The sequence below is a fragment of the Dermacentor silvarum genome, chromosome 5, assembly GCF_013339745.2.
Source record: "Dermacentor silvarum isolate Dsil-2018 chromosome 5, BIME_Dsil_1.4, whole genome shotgun sequence".
NCBI classification, from domain to species: domain Eukaryota; kingdom Metazoa; phylum Arthropoda; class Arachnida; order Ixodida; family Ixodidae; genus Dermacentor; species Dermacentor silvarum.
Window position 1 is genome coordinate 38,599,886 of NC_051158.1, and position 20,858 is coordinate 38,620,743.

Consider the following 20,858-nt stretch of genomic DNA (forward strand, 5'->3'; position numbering starts at 1 on the left):
AATTCTTATTTGATGTAGCGTCTCCCGATGCTACGGAAGTACACTTAAATGTCATATTGTCAAATTTTAATGCATAAGTGGGACCGTACTGCTATATTTGCCTCATCTCGCCTTTGAGCCCTATGTAACATGCTCGCCGACTTGCTGCAAGTTAGAGCTAGACATGTCACAATTTCAATACCATAAATGTCTGAACGCACACCAAGACACATTACAATACCGGGTGCATTATATTAAAAGCTTAAAGCAAACAATGCCAGTGGTAGCAAACGTAGGCGAGATGGCGCTCGTTACCACACCGCTCGTGGGGGACACAATTAACTGTCAGGTGTCTGCTCCACAAGAGTGTTTTCTCAGGTCGTTCCTGTGCATGCGTGCCCGTGTCGATGCTGTCCGTGGAGCCAAGTTTCGCGAGCTGAAAGCCACCCCAAAACGACGTTGGACAGACTTCGTTATGTGAAATGTAAGCCCTTACACCACTTCGATCTCGATTGCCGCATACGCTTCGTCGCTAAACGCACGCCCGCCCGTCGCCGCCGTACGGCCCCCTCCCCCCCGCCTTCTCTTCCTATACGTGAGGCTTGCCGTGTGTGTTGTTGACCGCGAGACGGACAAAAGAATGGTCGATTTGCTTGAGTTGCTCTGCAGTTCCGCCGTTCTTTGACCCAGCTGGACGCTACACTGCGCGCGCAGTGGGGCCAGAGGCTGCTTCGAAGCTCCAGAAAGCAGTGGAGCTCCGAGAGAGAGAGAAAGAAAAAAAATCGCGACGAAGCCATTCTGCGGCGTCGTCGTCAAATACGCACGTTGCTTTCGAAAACAACGCTACCGTGGGAGACGACGTCGACTCCCTCGTCGGAAACGTTGTTAGCGCTTTCGATTGCCTGTCCATGGATTTTTCGTTTCCTCTCCACGATGTTCCACACAGCAGTTGCACGTCGGGGTGTATGACTCACTGCGTTTAACCCGTGACCATTGTGTTGTGTCCGGCAGTTCCGTCAGTTCGCGTTCTGCGAAAGAAAATAGACGGCGTGGAAAACCCACTAGCGTAGTACGCTTGTTGTACTTGCAATCTAACCACGTTTTGCGATGGACCTCGGGAAGTTGCGACAGGCTTGGCGGTATCGTCGTGTGCTGCGCATTTTTTGTTTTGGAAAGATTTATTACGGGAGCGTTTGTTTTGACATGCTCGTTTTAACGACTTCCGTGCTCCCGTGTTCCCCGGTATAGCGACGCATCGTTGTTCATGCGTGATTGCTTTTTCGCCCGTCTTTTTTTTTTTCTGTCTTTTTGACCTCTTGAAACTTATTGTTGCTTGTTTTAAAGAATCGCGAAGTCCCCGATGCTTAAGTACGTGTTTCTTGTGTTTTGTACTTGCTTGACGCGTCTGAAAAACCTTTTAAATGAAACACTCATGTTGAAGCGTGTTGCTTACGTTCGCTTGCTATTATGTATGTAGCTTCTGAAGTTTATTCGCGTCTTGGCAACCATTTCTCACTAAATCTTCAAGTGGGACCGACGCGAAGCTAAAGTTGTCGGTCTTCCGAGCAGTACCTTGGTTTGTTTGGCTTGAACACGTCTCGGTAACACTACGTGGTGGACACTTTTACCATTATCACAGTGCCAGTTCAGCGTTTCTCGAGCAGGTCAAAGCCCCCTTTATTTAATGCAACATAGGGTGTAAGGCTTCTCGAACAATAAACTAGCTAATTGATATTTTTTATAGCTCATCTCAGCCGGCCATTTTTCAAGTGACATGCATTTATCGTCGCATCTAAAGTAGTACTCGCCGCACCTCAAGAGCCGCAGGTACTGGTGACAATAACGATGCTTAATTAGCTTTGTAGACATGTTAGTACATGTTCCATTCTTACCTGTACCATTCTATAGTACCTGTCTTGTGCAGTGCATCTTGAAAGAGAGGGCTGGAATATAGACATCGGGGTGGTTTTCGTGTAGCAGGTTATCATGATTTCGTTGTTCTTGACCCGAAAGTCTGAGGAATTTCGGGAAACTGCTTGTTGTTTTTCAAAATACACTGTACATGAAATAGTTGATTTTGTTCCTAAGCATGAAATACTTCTTAAGAGTCCATGCACGGTTTCCGCATGAGCGGGTGCAATGAAACTCACGAAAGAATTCGAAATTTTTTATCTTTTCTGCTACTGTATTCTTAATGCACTAAAGTTAAAGAAATGGATTAAGGCAATAATTTTGACAAATAATTGCCCCTTAAGGGGCTATCGTGAATATTAGTATATTTGACGACAAAACAGATACGAAAGGAAGAAAAAGGGGAAAAGGCTGACAACTGCTACTGGAAGCTTTTCGTCTACCTGGTCTTGAGACAGCCTTTGTAAATGCTGGTGTCTTTATCGTATAAGTCCAGATAGTTTTTGCCTAATGCAAGTACACACTTCTTCCAAAGCCTTTTGAACTCATCTGGATTCCAGTGTTGTTCATTATGTTCAGCATACCCATCTTATGGATCCGGTTAGTTCCTCAAGATGCGAGTTATCAATGCGATCAGCATTCTTAAAAGGTGCATTCGATTCGCCTGCACCACCTGAACCAGTTCACGAGGCGCTGCACCCTGCCATTCATTTCGGCGCAGCAATGGCGCCCGCTGAATCACTCAGTTCGTTTCAAAAGGTGCAGGGCTGGTTCATGATTTTGCTGCACCTACTCCGCTGTCGGTGCCGACTTGGTGCAGGCGTACAGGTGCGAAGCAGCAGCGCAGCAGACGACCCAGCACACGGGCTCGAGCGCCATTAAAACCCCGCTTCGCACATCTGATGTGTCTACACAAGTGTGGTTTGTATTTACGCCCCGCAAGCCGATCATACATGCAGTTCAGGATCTTTCAAATTTACGCACTCCATGCACAATAATCGGGCATAACATAACGCCTGCACCGCGTCTGCACCTTGGCATTCGTTTCAAGTGTTGCGCTGTACCTGCACCGCAGCAATCAAGCTGCACAATTTCTGAACTTCTTGTGAACTGCTGTGAACTGGTTCACAGTGGTGCAGGTGAATTGAACGGACCTAAAATCTTCAAGAACTTTCCTGTATGTTTCTATGTCTCTAGCCGTTTCCCCGCCAACTTGGAGCATTGGGCTGCTATGCCGAGGGAACCGTGTATGAAACCAACCATTGAGACCAACTTGGCTCACTGAATGCATGACGCTGGCTATGTGCTGCCCTTCAGTGAACCTTTCACCGCAACCATAGCCTCCGAAATTGGCGCGTGCCGGCCAGCCCTTCAGTTAAACCTTTCACCCCCAACCATGGCCTCCGAAATTGGCGCTCGCTGGCCAGCAGGCGTGTGCGAATCTCAGAGGCCATGTCCCCAGCTTTGGACATTCGCGGTGGCGCTGCTAGATGGCACACCATGTCACAGCCTGGCTGGTGGCAATAAGGTATGCCACTGCATTGATTCAATGGCAATTACGTTAACGTAGGCCTTCATCGTGAGGCAGGTTCTGCTGAACTTTTTTAGTATAGAAAAATTCGCTGTGGGGGTGCCTGGTATCGGAGCTTTTTTGTAGGTAACAAATAGTACGTAACTTTTTAAAATTTCTCCTCTTTGTTCTGTTTGTGTGCTCGGTTCCCCGCTACCATGGCCACATTCCGATAGAAGCAGAAAGTGAAGTGCACATTGAAGAACCTCGTGTGGTAAAAATTAATCCAGAATATTCCACTATAGTGTCTCTCATAGCCTGTATGATCCTTTGGAAAGTTAACATATCAAACTTTGATCTTGATTTGATCATGACTTGTCCCCAGTCTGATTGGCATCACAGTTTTTATTAGTGGTCGTTGTAAAATTTCTATCGAGACACTGGGAGCCTGTTATCAACGAGAACTGCCAAATAATATGCAATATCTTGACAAGGCAGGTATTGAACATCATTTAATTTTTGTCCCTCTCCTAGCCCTTCTTCCTTTCATTTATCCATTGCCTCTCTGTCATGCGTCCAGTACAGGTTGCTTCGATCATCCCTGTGTTCATTCGTGCTTGTTTAATCCAGTGCACCATCTTATCACGAATCTCAAAGCTCCTTGCATTCATAAGGGCATCTGGGGCGCGATCTTGTACGCGTTCCAATATGGAACGGAGGCGGTCCGTTCTATCGAGCCGCACACTATTAGTCAATTTAAACCGTGAGCCGCACACGATTGGTCAATTTGAACCGTGACGATCAAATTGACCTATCGTGTGCGGCTCGATGGAACGGACCGCCTTCGTTCCATTTTGGAACGCGTACAAGATCGCGCCCCTGGTCTGGTCAGGGACTGTGGTTCCCTCCACTCCTGCTTAATATCTTTTTGGGGAAACATCTGTGATTGACAGATATAGGACTAGCAACAGAGCCCTGTTTGTGTAAATAAAAGGGATGAGACTATGGGGGGGGGAGATGAGGCAGGGAGAGGGGTGTACTATCAGTGTCAAATGAAACTTTAACAGCGGAGCGCGCGGCCCAAGTATAAGTGAAGACATAGTGCGCGCCGTCCAGTCATCACCATTAACAGGTGCCCACATCCGGGTTTGGCAGCACTGCGCTCGTTTCGAAATCAAATGGCCAAATGTGCTCGGCACGCCTACGCCAGCCAGCGTCGCTGCTCCCAGCAATACCGCGCTGCGCAAGTTTGCCAATCGAAAGAATGAATGTGGCGCACAAGCGGCAAACTGCGTGAGCGAATGTATCTCTAATGAAGACGGTGCAAACTCCACCACGCACACTGCTGTTCGCATTTTATTTGAAGCCGATAGCATGTATGGTTTCGGCGAACTGTGCGACAAAACTCACTGTAAACTGCAATATTTTAGCTTCCGATTTCTTTTTGTTTTATTTTCTCCCTTTTAAATGTAAGAACCAGAACAGCAGTGAAAATATTTCACTATAGGGGTATCGCGCAGCTCATAAACCGGATGTGCACGCCAGTCAATGGTGGCGCGCACTATACCTTCAGTTATGCTTGCACCACGGGCTCTGCTGTTGAAGTTTCATTTGACACCGATAGTTCACCCTCTAGTAATGTAAATTGGAACACCCAAATTTGTTGGAAAAGCTGTTGCAGCAAACACGCAAGCCTTGCATAAAAGCATGTGCAATAAGACTAAATGCCCGATGGAAATGCTAATTGATGATTACTCATGATGTGTGGGTTATCATCCACACATCGCGAGTAATCGTTGCGAAATTAGTGTTACCTTTCATATTGCTTTCGACTGTACCTGTCCTGTATCCTTAAGAGAGATGTCCCACCTGATACATCGTGTGGCATGCTGGAAGGATGTCGGCTATGATTATTGTAACCTGTCTAGTAAGTGTTCGACATACTAGCCTTACCATGTGTCTGCTGCTTTAGTTAGCCTTAACATACTGGCATGTATAAAGAAGCTAATTTAGCAATGGGAATGATCAAGCTGTGTCATTCATTCTTGCTATTTTTTTTTCTTCGTGATAATGTTTAGTGCTTGAGGATTCCCATGAGAGCACCTGCCAGTGATCTCAGATTTTCTCCGGTGCGTTTCCAGGGTTATCATGCACTGATCACGACTGAAGCCACATTGTTTGCATTTGCGTGTATTTTCTCCTCTGGGGACTGCTCTTGAATTTGCTTAGAATTTACATGGCAGGTCCTTTGAACTACGTGATGTACATGGATCTTGCGACAACGTTCATGTTGCTTTGCGCATACTAGAGAAACACGGTCTTCCTCCGGGACACTGGCCTAGGCCTGAGCTCAAGTTGTTGTACTGTGTGCGTGCTTTTGTACTATACTCGTGGAAGAAACGCGTCAATTTAGGGCTGACTGTTACACATAGTACTTTTGTTTTCGTTGCCTCGAGTTTAGGTTACATTGGTGTACCTTTGGGTTTTACGCTTGAATCAAAGTTCCTACTACCTTTAGCAGCTAGATGCGTAGCGGCAGAGCATCGCACTCTCAAGTAATTGCACTTATTAGGTACCCTACTTTAAATTTCCCTGTCACATTTCGTTCCCTGAATACTGTGCACTGCATGCACGTGTTTTGACTATATGTCATTTCATGTACTTCCCATATCACTTTGTTTACTGTGCTATGCATGTGGTCCGGCAAACATTTGCAATGACCTCTCCCCAGCTGCGAACATCTTGGCAGATGCCTTTGTGGTTGTGTTTCTAAGTTCTTATTTTCTCGCTTGGTTTATTAGGAAGTGTTCTGCAATCCCCCTTACGCAGCACCATGGTATGTGAGCCGAGCCCATGGGGAACGCGCTGTGCTGCTGCCTCGGCCAGGACGCGTCGACCGGCGACCACCCGCTAAAGTTTCTCGACCCAGCGTGCTCCAAGGGCGGAACCACGGGCGTCACCAACAGCCAGGCCGCTGCCACAGGGCCCGCCTACGCGGCGGGCGCCTCCACAACACCCACCGGCGGTGGTGGCGGCGGCCTAGGCTCCACGGTTGCCAGCACGCCAGCAACCACACCAACCGGCATCGCCGGTCTCCTTGCCAACTCGGCCGCGGCCACGTCCGAGTCCAACGTGGCCACCTCAACCGCTCCGACAGCGGCCCCACGGACCAGTATTGGTGAACGGTTTATGTTCTACCCGCGTCTCCAGCGGGACGCGGGGCGCCGCGGCACATTCGAGCCACGGCATTCGGAGGCCCGCGCCGGTGCGCTCTTCGAGAAGTATAGGGACCCCGAGGAGGACGCTGTGCTCGCCGAGGGCATCGTGCGCCTCTGCGACGACTTGGGGGTGAGGCCCGAAGAGTTCCGTGTTCTTCTTCTTGCGTGGAAATTTGGTGCCCAGCAGATGTGCCGGTTCACCAGAGACGAGTTCCTCGGGGGCTGCCGCGCCCTCCGCGCCGACTCGGTCTCGGCCATCCAGGCACGGTTCCCGGAACTCCTGGCCGAGGCCCGCGAACCAACCCGGTTCCGTGACCTCTACCGTTTCACATTCCGTTTCGGGCTTGAGTCGGGGCAGCGCACGCTGCCAACGGACATGGCAGCACAGCTCTGGCGCCTTGTGTTCTCCCAGGAGCCGCCGTTAGTGCTCGAGCGCTGGCTGGCGTTCCTTGAGAGCCACCCTGAGGTGCGCGGCATCACTAGCGACACGTGGAACATGTTTTTGCACTTTGCGGAGACTGCGGGCCGCGACCTCAGCACGTACGACGACTCAGAGGCGTGGCCCAGCCTCTTCGATGACTTTGTGGAGTTCGAGAATGACCAGACGAACCAGAATGTGCTTCACCAGGTGAACAAGGGCGGAAGTGATGTGAAAGCCGAGTGACGGTGCATCGCCCAAGGTGAGTATTGCCCCCTGCATCTGTGCGTTGCGACTTGTTTGGAATGACCATTGATGGTGGTAATGGTGTTAATGCAGCCTTACAAGTACTTCCCTGCAGCCAATCACAGTGTTTATTTGTTCAGTTCGTCCGTGGTTCATAGCATCTCGGCCACAAGTTCATTGTTCACAACACTATATCTGTTGATTCTCTAGAACAATAGTGAGCCCCACGCCGCAGTGCTTGATTTAAGTGTGGTTCAGAGAACCGTTGGGCCTGCTAGCAAGGTGGTGCAGCTGTTGTGCGTCAGTACTTGCCCGGCTAATGTTTGCCAATGCAGCACGCATTTCTAGGCTATGTTCGTTCTACGTATGGTTTGCAGCACCGGTGCCACGAAAGCCGGGAGGTGCCAGTGCATTGCCTACGCGGGTGCGGTGTGGCCCGTTGCATGCATCTTTAAATCGAGCACTGAGGTGCACGCCACATTGTATGCTAAGCCAGATCACTCCGTGGCTTGGCACGAGTGGTCACTTTTCCGGTTTAGCGCAAGCTTCCGGTGCTTTTAGTGTATTAATCACTTTTGTGCCGCCCGCATTGAGCATCAAAGGGCTGGATACTACACCAGTTGTGTTGAAGTAGTATTGTCAAAGAAGTTGGGGAGCACTTCTGCAATATCTGGCAGTGCATGCTTTGTCAACAAACATCCCTGCAAGAAGCGTCACATGCATGCTGCCGTGCGCGTTGGTTGCTGCAGCAGTTGCAGAGGTTTTTTGCTACACAGTGGCACCTCGCCTGCACTGTGCTGCAATCAAGGTCCACAGTGCAATGTTTTTGTGCTGGAGAATCAAGGGCTCTAGTGTCGCACACCATGAACTGGTGCATGTGGTGCAGTGAACCACACCTACATTGAAGCAGTGAACCACGTGTGCATTGAACATACCTCTAGGGGATGTGTCAGAAAACTGCGGAGTTCTTCAACAATAATTTTATTGCCAGTGCTTTGACTCCCAGGCGTGTTGATTTTGTTTAATTATTTCCACTCAGGATTATGCAAGTATCATTCTTGGCACAGCGCTGTTTTAGTCCTTTGTCGTACTGCCTGAATTTTCAACATTGTCTGAAGAGAAAAAACTTATAAATCACATTCACGTCATTTGCTGCTGCTCGGTAAAATTAATGGGCTTCTTAAGGGACGCTAAAGGCAAATGTTAAGTCAAGCTAAAGCAATAGATTAGTGCTCGAGAATCTTTAAGGCATCAATACTATCGTGAACAGAGCCTTACCCCTGTATTCAGAAATGCAACTTCACTTCAAGTCCGTGCTTGACTTGTTTTAATTAACTCCTATTGTGAACGTACCGAAGCAAACGCAATGAGCGTCCTGGGCATGTTCGCGCCAGGCGTCCTTTAAATCAAGTCAAGCACGGTCTTCAAGCTAGCTAAGTTGCATTTCTGAATGCGGCGGTTAGTAGTCGAGAAATTGAAGCAATGCAGGACATGATTAGAGACTCCTGGGACATTCGTGTACTTACCCAATGACGAAGGCACTCCTCATTTAAATTCTGTCGCTAGTACTCAACCACTCATAACAAAAAGATCATTGTATTGCACTGCAAGACAAAAGAAAATGCTACTTGTATATTCCTATTTGATTTTTAGAAAACGGAACTGATTGATGTTACCCGGTATACTCCGGTAACAACGATGCGAGCGCTTGAAAGGCTTCGTTTTCTCCACTCCACTCTGCGCCGCCAACTCTTTCGCGTTTCAGTAGTTTCGCTTTCGTGCAGTGCTGCACTGGCTTTGCTGGCTCGCGAAACTCTCACAAACTGCAAGTAGCAGAGAATGCCACGTCCATGTGATGTCGCGTGTTTTGAGTTTTACGTAGAAAACCGTAGCGTCGTCTGTCAGGCGCCGTTTACTCACCAATGGCGGTAAAGGGCGGTAGTGGCGTATGCAACGTCACCACTCCTTGCTCGGGGGTGGGTTATTTAGATTGCGCTAAAGGTATGGCGTATCCTTCAGATGCATATCCTTTTCTTGTAAACTAAGTCTTCTCTTTGCACAAAACAAGCGCTGCAAGGCTTCGGAAATGTATTTCAACAGTCCACGTCGACTTAGTATTTATTTGCCTTTAGTATCCTTCAACGAGAAACTGAAATGGGTGTCTAGCTCAAAAGAATGTGGTTAATACTTGCATGTTTTTCGTGCTGTACATCCTTTGACTTGAAGCTGCCCCGTATGGGAACCTGTAAAGCATTTGGTATTGCAGAGATGACTCGAATTTGTGCTTTTTGACTGGATGCAGATGCCCGAACTTCTTGGGAGTGTTCAGCCTTGTTAGGAAGTCCGCGTGCATAAACTAAACGAGAGATGGTTTATTTACCCAGATGTTATATAACATTATAGCCTTGTGCAATGTGTGATATGTTAGGCACATTGTGCATGCGCATTTTGTACTGCCTAACTGCTGCGGCATCTACTGCTATTTACCATCATTGCATAACAACATGGTGGCATCTAGGCCGCCTGCTTTGATCTGAATTTGCCATTGCCACTTACTCTGCACCATGACAGCAAGAAAAAAGTGATAAGATCACACTCAAAATGAGCTTGGTCTCCTTCAATACTGAATGCAAAGTGGTAGCAATGTTTTCTAGTTATTATTGGCGTCAGTAGTCTTTTTTGGCACTGCTAAGCCTAGAGGGACGTATTTACATGACTCGTCAAAGGTTCCAGTGTAATCGCTGGTGTCTGCGTGCCTTCCAGAAAGTACTACACAATCCGAGTCATGCATACAATCAGGTTACGCGTGGTTCAGTGACAACCGAGAGCAGATAGAACCATCGATAACAACAGGAGGCAACTGACGACAACACCATCATAACCATCATTTGGATACCGGGTCACGCTGCCATCACGGGTAACCTGTATGCCGACAGAGCAGCTCGAGAATTTGCACATAACCGAGCACTCATCACGCCGACTGCAGATGACCCTGACCCAGTTGACCCCGAGTATTCAGCAATCCTGAACTACCACAGAGGGAGTCGCTTGCAATATCCCCCACCCCATCTAAAGATGGAGGATGCCGCTGCCTGGCGTAGGCTCCAGACAGGCACTTACACGAACCTACACATATTACATCGCCTGCACCCCACAGCCTACAGGGACGAATGCCCGTGGTGTGGCGCCACACCAACCCTATACCACATTATGTGGGAGTGCACGCTACACAACATAGAACACCATCACACGAACACCACGAGGGAGCAATGGGAGGCACTGCTGTCCAGCTCGGCCCTCGACGACCAGCTCAAGCTGATCCAGAGAGCAGAGAAGATGGCAAGAGCCAGCGGAGCCCTGGACTAGGGGCCCCGACCATTAGCGATGCCCCATTGGGGCAAGACAAAACTATCTTTGAATTAAAGTTTATCTATCTACCTAGAGGGACGGCATTGAGGCGAGGAAGTTTGTCAATTTACAAATGTAACAGGTGGCGCCACAACATATAGCGCTGATGACTCGTTAAAAAATGCAGAATGCTTTATAAGCCGTATTCTTTACCTATGCTCAAGCATGATATACAATGATGTAATGCTAAACTTGTCTGTCAGATTGTCTAACGTGGTACAACTATGGAGATGTGGCCCATGCGCAGTGGGCCTAGCGATCACAGTAACGTGTGAGGTATAATGCAATGCTAAAACAGTCTGTTGTTACACAAGTATGTGCATTCTGCCACAGATTTTGAGGACATATTTCTCAAAACTAGTGCTAAATGCAAGATTTCTCCTAAAGGGATGGATATTGATTACTGCTCAGCTTCCAGCCTGCAAGTAGGGCACATACTAAAGTGAATAATTGTGAAGGTACTGCATTTTCCAGCGTATAAGTCGCATTGAGGTTTCTTTTTTTCTGTCGGTGCAACTTATATGGGCATAAAACTATGCATGTTGGTGTGACCATTACGTGTATGTTTGTTTTATTTTTATTTATTTAATTTATTTAATCATTTCATTGTGCCAACTTAGTTTAAATAGATGTGTCTATATACTGGTGCGACCTATGTACCAGTTTTTTCTTCAAATTTCTCGGAGGGGGGGGGGGGGTTGCGACTTATACTAAGGTGAGGCCTATACTCCGGTAAATATGGCAATTAGTAAAAATTTGTCTTGCAAGTAGTGCCAGCCTTTTTATGTTATCCAGCAGATGTAACAATTGTGATATTGACATATGTACTTACTTATCTTTCTCCGGTGAAGACTTTTTCACCGACTAACAAATGCTTAAGGTTATCGCTTGGCACAGGACGCGTCTGCATGTATCAGAAGTTTTCCGAATGTTATCGATGGTTCTATCTGCTCTCGGTTGTCACTGAACCACGTGTAACCTGATTGTATGCACGACTCTGATTGTGTAGTACTTTCTGGAAGGCACGCAGACACCAGCGATTACACTGGAACCTTTGACGAGTCATGTATAAGAGCCGACGTGCTTGACCCGTTAATCAGATTCTGACGACCACCGACTGCGCTCGCCGCTATCATTACAATTTTAGTGTCGCTTGCTTTTGTGGGCAATGGTTCGCCCAATATGGAGTTCGTTTCGTGATTCACAGTTTTGCTACTGTGTTCTTCACCGTCGCTATGACGTGATAGCATCTACCCCAGTAGATACGAGTGTTTGCACTATAATAGATAATGTGCTATGTAGTGGTGTATATCGAGTATATGTATTGAACTAGCACGCTATTGGAGGGCAGACACTAACAATGACTCTTAGGATTCGAAATGAATGAAAAGCCCTGTAGAAAGACATTTACTCTCTGACAACCTGCGCGAGAAACTTGCTGTGGGAGAGTATAGAGGCACCGCATTTTGTCAAAACCTACCAGGGAAAAAGAATATGTGTGTGGAGTTTAGTCACTGGTCCTGCTGATATTTAATGGTACCGCATCTTGCAGGGTTGTGACTAATCGCAAACATCGAGCCGGTCGAGTGCAGCAAGCTCCACGGCCGCCTGGAACACGGTCCCGACAGCTGACGTGCTGCATCCTGTGGCATGTAGTCTGCAAGCCGGATTTTACAGAAGGCGTACGGGGCCGGGAGCGCGTTAAAAGCCTGTGCTCTGTTTTGAGCTTAGAACCCTACACGTGATCACATTCGTAGACTGCATTTTTGACTGCAGGTTCGCGGAGGGGCTCCTAGAAGACCGTGTTAGTAGGCTCACAGAGAGGGCTGGCGTTTGAAATGCAAGAGCACAATTTTTGTCGGTGACGTAGCAGCACTCGAGGAAGGAAACCTTCCTTGACTTGACCAAACAGATTTGTGGGATGAAATAGTGTTCTTTATTCACGTTCAGCTGAACGTGAAGCATGTGAGTCAAATTATTTCTTTTGCCGGTGAAGCGCACACTTCAAAATGGACGATGCCTTTCTGCCACACCTTCTACACCTGCTGTTGCATCGCCACATGATGTTGAGATGTGAATTTACGAGACAAGCGTGTGCGTGCCTTGGGAGCATAGAGAACTAGTCATCGCACCTGTGCTCTCTGGAGGGTGTGGCGATTTGGCTTTGCTAATAGTGTTCTGCATTACAGGAGGCATAGTGTTTGTATGTTGTTGGCAAAAACAGAAACAAGAAACACACTGGTCTTGTATTTTTATAGTGTATACTGTGACTTAATTTAAAGTACTGCGGTGGCACTTGGCAGTGTGACACTCCTGTTTTCTCCTTTTCCTTGTCTGCCGTTTCTTAAGCTGGATTCACACGGCGGACATGATTGCGGACGAATCAATAGTGTGACATATGATGTAGATTCAATCACTTCACGGCTAGCATTCACTCAACAGAAGAATGGACAAACTAACCCTGCTTCCGCTTCTTGACGCATGGGAAATGGCATAAACACGTTCGAATGTTAGCTTTTCACTAGTTGCCATCCAGCTCGCAGCATGAGCCACGCCTTATTGTTGCACACGTTTCAATTCAGTGAACGACCTAAAGGTGGTTGTTGCCAGACTAAGCCATTTTGCTGTCAGTATTTTGGTATTTCTAGCCCAAAGTAGTGATTTAGTTTTTAATTGTATCTTGAATTGCTTCGCACAGACTGTAGGGACAGGTGATGTATGATCTCGTGATATACAATCAGCAAGCTCAAATCGCGATTCTGTCCGTCACATGAATCCAGCTTTATTTACTTTTCCTTTGTATATCAGCACACAGTGCCTGTAAACTGTTGCTTTCTTGATTTGACGGTGTCTCGTTGAAGTCGATGGTCTCTTGTGCAGGGTTCATAGCACTCACTGAAAACCTTTGAACATCAATAAGGCTTTTTTTTCAGGATCTTGAAAGCCATTTAGTTTCACGAAGTGTTTGCAAGATCTTCAAATTTCGTGTTATGACTAGGCTTAACAGATTTTGTACATCTGGCCACTAGTTTGGTGTAATCCTGAAGCCAGGTCAATCCAGTCTTGCTCGCAGAATTGTAATGGCTGATTCGCTAAGCCTTTTTCGTGTGCGTTTTCCATTTCTGTACAGTTGAAAAGAAAGTTTGCTTGTTGTTTAAGGCAATACCTTGTTTACAGCCTGTCAAACATGAGTGTGTTTTTTTTTTTTTTTTCGTTAAAATGGTATTTCAAGGTCTTGTAAGCATCAATGGCCTTGAATTTCATCCACAAAACTGGCTGTGAACCCTGCCACTGGGAAGCTACTTTTTTCTGGCTAAGAGATTTGCTCCAAGCTAGTAAGGGAAATGGTAAACATAAAGCAATTTTTGTGCAAATTTTTTTACTAGGTAGTATAAGTGTCATGCCTTAAAATCTCTTGGCATTGCTGCTGCACACAAAACCTTTCATCATTTCTTTTGTACAAAGTGTGAAGGACATCTGTATGGGAGTATATACGCTGTGTCTTCCTTGTAGCTGGCTGTGAGTGCATTTGCTGCAGGCTTACAAAGCACCTGCAACTGTGCTGTAGCCATTGTTGGTGGATGTGTATATTGTGAGTGACAACGAATAAAGCAAAATTCTGGCAATTGATAGAACTTTGCAGCCGCATTGGGCAGTAGTGGCACTGAGCTGATGGAATAGGTATTCTTGTGCATTTTTGTCAATTGGACGAACTATTGAAGCTCTCAAAATGTTCTCGCGAGCGACCTCCAGCGGTTGAACAGGGAGCATGAGTATGATTTAGCGTTTATGAGCAGGCACGCTTTAGCATCACGAAAGCAGTAAAGTTCAGTCGTCTCATCTCCGGTTAGCTGTGGAGCACAGCGGCATAAATGTTGTTAACATAAAGGCCTATGGCACATACCCATGTAGGGCATCGGCCAAGAATCGGGTATTTACCAGAGAATGATTAAGATGGGGTTAACTATTTCGAGGGTTGTCACATACACAAAAAATTTATAAAATAGGAATTAACGAAAAGAAAGAACAATTCGACAAGGTATTTAATCATTTGGTTTCACTAGCAAGTCGCAGACGGCGGAGAAAATATTTCTGTGACTAGAACCAAGAATAGAGGCTCCAAAAACAGTATTACAGGAATAGGTGTACCTAGACCAAGAGTTTGTAGTAAAGCTTGCAGAAAAACATTGACACAACTAAAAGGAAATGGGATCTGTCATTTTAACTTTGACTCAGAATGAGCTTAAGGGGACAAAACCAGTCCGGACTTGTGTAACGTGCATCCACAGCATCATGTCTTGCCTTTCTTTAATTTTTCGCCTTTTCTTTCTTTGGGGAGAGCCAATAAATGGTGGCGAAGTCAACGTGCAGTGCAATCCATTGTTAAAAGGGTAGAGCATGTTTCAAATTTTTCTTTCTGGCAGCTGTACAATCGCCCGTCTCTGCAGCAGGTTACTTTTGGTTAGCGGCAGCGGCATCTTTCTAGGCACCTGTGCAGTGCATTGACATAGCTTCAGCCAACACTTGTAGCTAGACTGCCAGAAAAGTGAAAGCCACTCATCAGAGTGTTTACTTTAACAGTGGATCACGCTGTACGCCTCTATGTCACGTTAACATTCTCATCACATAGTGCATTGCATCAGGCTGTTCTCTACATTTACTGTGTGGACGCTTCGTCTTCAGAACAATAATTGGCACTTTCTTAACCCTTATGTGCTACTTCTAAAGCTCCCACTGCTATTTTCTCAGTAGAAACCAGCATCAGATTGTTTAATTGATTGATTGATTGATTGAAGGTCCTTTATTTTTAAAGGGTGGTTGCACACAGGGCTTCTGTTTTGGAGGAGGGGGGCCTTGTCGTACTGTGCATTGCTCAGTCTATCCCAGTTCTTGGTTAAGGTCCTAGTCAGCCAACGAGTGGTCTTATGCTGAGGCTAGGGTTGCCAGCCAGCCGGTTAGCTGCTTTTCCCTCTTGGTGCCAGCTGCCATTTCGACCTCCACACCAGCATGACATTTTGACGGTTCTCTCTAAATCGGTGCATTGTAAGTTGAGTTGTAAGCTCTTTCAGGTGTTCCTACATAACAGGCGACTCAGTTGGTGCAGCTTTATTAATTCCCAATTCTTTAAGCTTTCCCTAATTTCTTGAAGCATATATTTTGTTGTCGTCTAGACTGCTATGTCTTGCCGAGTTGTTTCTAGGCTACCAATATGCCTTACAAATAAATAATTTGCAGTGACACCTGTAAGGTTTTAAAAGTGCACCAAATTTTTATGATGTGTTCGAGTAAATTTCAATTGCGAGAAGTTTGTACTTAGTGTAGCACCACTTTATTTTGTTTTTTGTTTGTATTTTGCATGCAGCACCTTTATGTGAGACACTCCCCCCTCCTTGGTGTTTTTTTTTTTTTCTTTTCTTTTTTGACAAAAGCCACAGCCCTAGCTGAGGCTGGATGGACCTGATTAGGAGAGAGGCTAATCAACTGCCCGACACTGCTTTGAGCAGATGACATCTGCTTGGCTCACAGATTCTGACACACAGTGTTTAGTTGCTTAACAAAGTGTGCAGGCTCCTGCTAGCCGAAGACTGTACACGGGGCAGTTTGCCTATAACAACCTATTGTCGTACAGGTGCTAGCTTAGTTCCAAAATACCTTCAAAAGAGAGATTGTTTTGATCACCACTTAAGCAGTCCATGTTGAAATCTTCATGGGGACACAAATATTTTACCTAAATTATTGCCTCCCCAAACCAAAGCTATCGTATAGTTCCGTTCACAAGAAATAGCAAAGCAGTTCTGAGAAATCCGTGACGTGGCAGTCTGCAGATTTTTGAGTTATCAGGAGGTTGAAGTATCCACAGTGGAATAAAATAGTCTAAACTGAACAGCAGTTTGGTTAACGTGTACGAATTAGTTGAACATTATGCATTCGATCAAGTGTACAAAGAGACATGTTTGACCTAAGTGGTTGCATTGGCAATAGCTGGATTAGCGGCACTGCCGCTTTGAAATGAACCAATATTATTGGCCGACTTTCCTGAATTGGGTACCTTCAAAATGCATTGAAAACATAGCCAGCTTATCAAGATCTTGTGATTAGCTCTAATTCTCTGGCATTTTTATTAATCTGATTTAATATTATCGAGTCTACTGGCTTTGGCGGCAGCAGTTGAAGTGTGCCACAAGATATTTTTTCATGCGTCTTTTAGGTTTGCTGCACTTCAGTATTAGCTGTTGCTGTTTTAATAGGATATTGTGTCCCATACAGATGGCAGCTGAGAACTTAGTCTTTGACTATGTGGTGCATTATTGTCACTAGGAACATGCTGTGTCAAATGAGGGAACCTTTAAAGTAACGCTTGCATGACGTTTCAGATTTGTCATTTCTTCTTTCTTTTTTAACATGTAGGTCGAAACGCTCCAAACCCCAGAAAACTACTGGCAAAAATGCCCTCGATAATTTGATATGGTGCTTCATTCTATGAACCAATTTTGGTGTCAGTATCAAGAATGTGATTGTGTCATGACACATTGGCTTACTCCGTTCCTGCAATTACTGCGGGGACCGCACATCAGCACAGCATTCACTATTGTTTTTCTGATTGACATCGTGTTTATCCTTACATGACATTAGCAAATTTCATTTCTGTGTCATGATGTAATGAAAATGTCCATGACACCAGGTCTGGCTTTGAGAGACTGACATTGGTGTCCGTTGATATAATTACGATATCTTGCAAGTGTTCCCACTCTCGCTAAGCATCATCCATTCTTGCGCGAGAAGCATGTGGAAGCGAACTTCGAAAATATTCATCGGTACTCCTTTACGCATTGAGCTGATTGATCTCCCTTTATCTTAGCTTTGCACTCTGAAACGCTTAGCACGACTTCGCTGACTTTTATTTTTCTTAAGATCGGTGCGGCAGACATGCCTCTGTGCTCTCATTTATTCCCCTGATGTTACCTTTATTGATCTTGATGTTTTCTTGCTTTCGTTGTTGATATGTCACTTTATTACTTTTTTTTTTACACTTACCTTCCTTCCGTAGCTGTTTACACGTGCCTTTAGCGTTGATATTCAGCCTTAGCTGTCAGGCCAGTTTTAAAGCCGTTCTCATCGGGTTCTAGTCCTTCTCTTTACAGATGAAACTTTTGCTCCTGGATGGACCTTGCATAGGGGGCGTTTACTTTATTGAATGAAGCAGCATGATGAATACTATCGTGACCTGCTCAATATGTTGTGATCTTTAAGATAGTGTAGACAAAGGTGTGCTTTTTCTAACACAGATAAACAAAGCTTGCCGAAAGAACACCTCTCACCAAATGAAGCTTTAGGGGTGGGAGGATATTGCCTGTCTGTGTTCAAGAAGTATGACGAGAGAGTAAACTTGATGCATATTTATTGAAACAAATGCACAGCCGTCAGTGTTACTTTTCAGATTGTACATTGTGACCAAAAAAGGACATATTTTTTGGCAATTGTAAGCATTATGACACTGTAGTTGCAGCTATGTGACTTTGAGTGGTAGTTAGTTTTACTGCACCAATTATTTTGATAGCTAACAGTTCTGTTGTAGCTGTGTTGCAGTGTAAAAGTGTGAAAAGAACACAAACTTGAATTCTGCCCTAGAATTCTGTTCACTTAATCTGTTCTGTAGACGATCACATTGCCTCTCAAGTCTTTGGTCTAGTTGTGACATGACATTGAAATTCATTGTCACAGACCATGACCTAAGGTGTTCTCATGCTGCTACTGGTAGTTTTTTTTTTTTTTTTCTTGAGCAATTTTGCTAGCTGCTGCTAACTGCGCTGTTGTGCCTGTAAAATAGGAAGAAAAAAATGATTCAGCCTTCGGTGTTAGCCTGCAGAGCGTTTGGTACTTACATGGCTCATCTTTTAGAACTGTGGCAACATTGCTAGGTGCAGACCAGACACTATAGATAGAAATGACAGAGTGCATTGCACAACAATTTATTTAGGAACTGTCACGACTTGCAAAATGTCAATGGTTGTCTAATTCTGCTGACACCCAGAGGTACAAGTAGACCAGCCCCAGGTGTATCAGCACGTTCCGCACAGTTTACAAACCACGGGACATTCAATTTTAAATATTGTGATGATGTGCAGAACTGACATTCCCCATCACGCTTGTGTAGAAAGCGTAGGACTTTGCACATGGATTAAGCACAGGCATGTTGAGTGTGCTGCAAGTTTAATTAAAGCCTGTTGGTGTTCGAGCAAGTGTGAAGCAAGTTGGCCTGGCTCTGAAGAATGACTGGGCTTTGCTGTGTAGTGTGGTGGTACTGTGCGGGTGCTTTGTGTGAATGGTTGTGCCTATCATCGTCGCAGAGAGGCTGGTATGTGTCGGCTGTCACTCTTTCGTTTGTATTTCCTTGGCAAAGCTTGATCTTTTGCATGTCGATCCCAGGGTTCATGAAGAATTGTTCAAGAAAGCATTGTCTCACTGTTGCTGTTTATTTTTTTACCCGAAATGTGACGCATACCAGCTTGAGTTCCTGTCATGTGCTGAAGTCATTGTTGGCCTCCTTGCCTGACATTGTGGAAGATTCTTTTTCTCTCCTTGTGTTTGGTGATCACATCTTGGCTTGGTGTTAACTGCAACGCCGGCTGTACATGCTTGAATCCTTCTGTTCTCGCTGTATATGTACTCTCTGGCAGAGTGTCGCATTTGCTATCGCTGTTGAAATCTACGAATGTGTGGCTATTTACAAGGCATGTGTGGGTGCGTGTGTGGGCTACCAATAAACTATTTTCTACGAAAAGTTGCAAAGTCTTCTGTACAAGCGATAAATGATGTGATCGACACAGCTCGCATAGCTGAAGCACTAAAGAGAAATCAGAAGTGCTGGGATTCCAAGAGAATGGAGGCATTAACTGGTCAGTTGTCGAGGTAAGCAAAATCGGAAATGTTTAGAGCACCGGTGGAAAAACGCAGGGAAGAGATCGATAGAATCGAAGTCATTTCAGGCATAAGTAACTGTACAGTATAGAGAGAAAAGATTTAATGAAAGAAAATATAGGCACAATGCTAGACTGTGATAGATTCAGTAAAACTTAATTGAATGAAGCACACAAGGTGAATTTATCGCCGCCCCATTTCAAAGGGAATGCCAATAAAAACATCGTCAGCCGTAGACAATTCCGTCGGCTCATTTCTGCAAATAAAGTTTATTCCTCCTCCAGCCGTTAACCATTCTCTAATAAATGAAAAGCATTCTGAATTTAACCTGTGTACTTAATTGTTGCTTATTAACGCGCCGTCAAAAACGGCAGCCGCGTAATTCATATCAGCTACGCCCTTTCGCGCCATCTCAAAAATGAACGTTGACCAACTCGCACAATTGTCCACTTTGCTACAGAACATAATGTGTCCGGTTTCTAAAACATGCCCGCCAAATCCCCTTCGCGGGTCTATAGTTTCGAAATTGGTGCGACTGAGCGGCCCCGACGGTTCAGTGGTCCGATCCGCCGCCCCTGCTGGTGGCTGGGTTGAGCTGCAAAATGATGACCACGTAAGAGATGAGAGCGCCGGCTAGCGTCAGGACGAAGGACCGCGAGAAGACGAAGAAGCCCCAGCCGGTGAGCTCCACCTTGGGAGCGCGTAGCATGGACGCCAGGAGGCGGCCTTCCAGGTGCGGCGGCGCCACTGCGCCGGCTTCGGCGGAGTCCGGCGACGACCACTGGAGGGCGCCGACGCTGCCACGATTTAGGGGCGACGTCGCCGAGTGTCCCAGGCACCGGTGCAGAGCCACGAGCGACGCGTCAGCGGCCTCGGTGAGACGGGAGGCGACCACCGTGAGCAGGAAGAACGCCAGGGTCACGCTGCACAGGTTTTGGGCTGCGACCGGATTCGACAAGGAAAGCAAAGCTGTGAAGAGCGCGTAATATATATATATATATATATATATATATATATATATATATATATATATATATCGCTATTTTAACCTCCTAAGACCCCTCATTATACTGCACAGTGCCCTCCAAAATTTTTTTTTTAATTCACTCGGAAGCGATTACGCGAAACATGCATTCTTGGTATGAAGTACGGTGCACTTGTAACTGCAAAGAATGCAGAAGTGGTTTACTCGTATTCTTGTCACCCGCTTTCTAGATATTAAACACTAAATTGATCTAGACCTCTGTGC

General features: G+C 45.9%; 1 protein-coding gene across 2 annotated transcripts; it reads left to right on the plus strand.

Moving 5' to 3' along the window:
• Positions 1–318: 318 nt before the first annotated feature.
• Positions 319–19,472, plus strand: LOC119453299 (DCN1-like protein 3). 2 transcript variants are annotated; one of them, XM_037715335.2, is made up of 3 exons: positions 319–463; positions 6,230–7,298; positions 12,243–19,472. In XM_037715335.2, exon 2 carries the CDS (start codon positions 6,254–6,256, stop codon positions 7,280–7,282), a length of 1,029 nt encoding a protein of 342 aa, XP_037571263.1. In that variant the 5' UTR covers positions 319–463; positions 6,230–6,253; the 3' UTR covers positions 7,283–7,298; positions 12,243–19,472. The 2 variants fall into 2 exon arrangements, with proteins under 2 accessions (XP_037571263.1, XP_037571264.1); XM_037715336.2 differs by having other exon boundaries at positions 333–463; positions 6,202–7,298.
• The last annotated feature ends 1,386 nt before the right edge of the window (positions 19,473–20,858 follow it).

Bases quoted from the DNA above. Each gene is read 5' to 3' on its own strand.
- LOC119453299 (XM_037715335.2), top strand. From the start codon at position 6,254: ATGGGGAACGCGCTGTGCTGCTGCCTCGGCCAGGACGCGTCGACCGGC.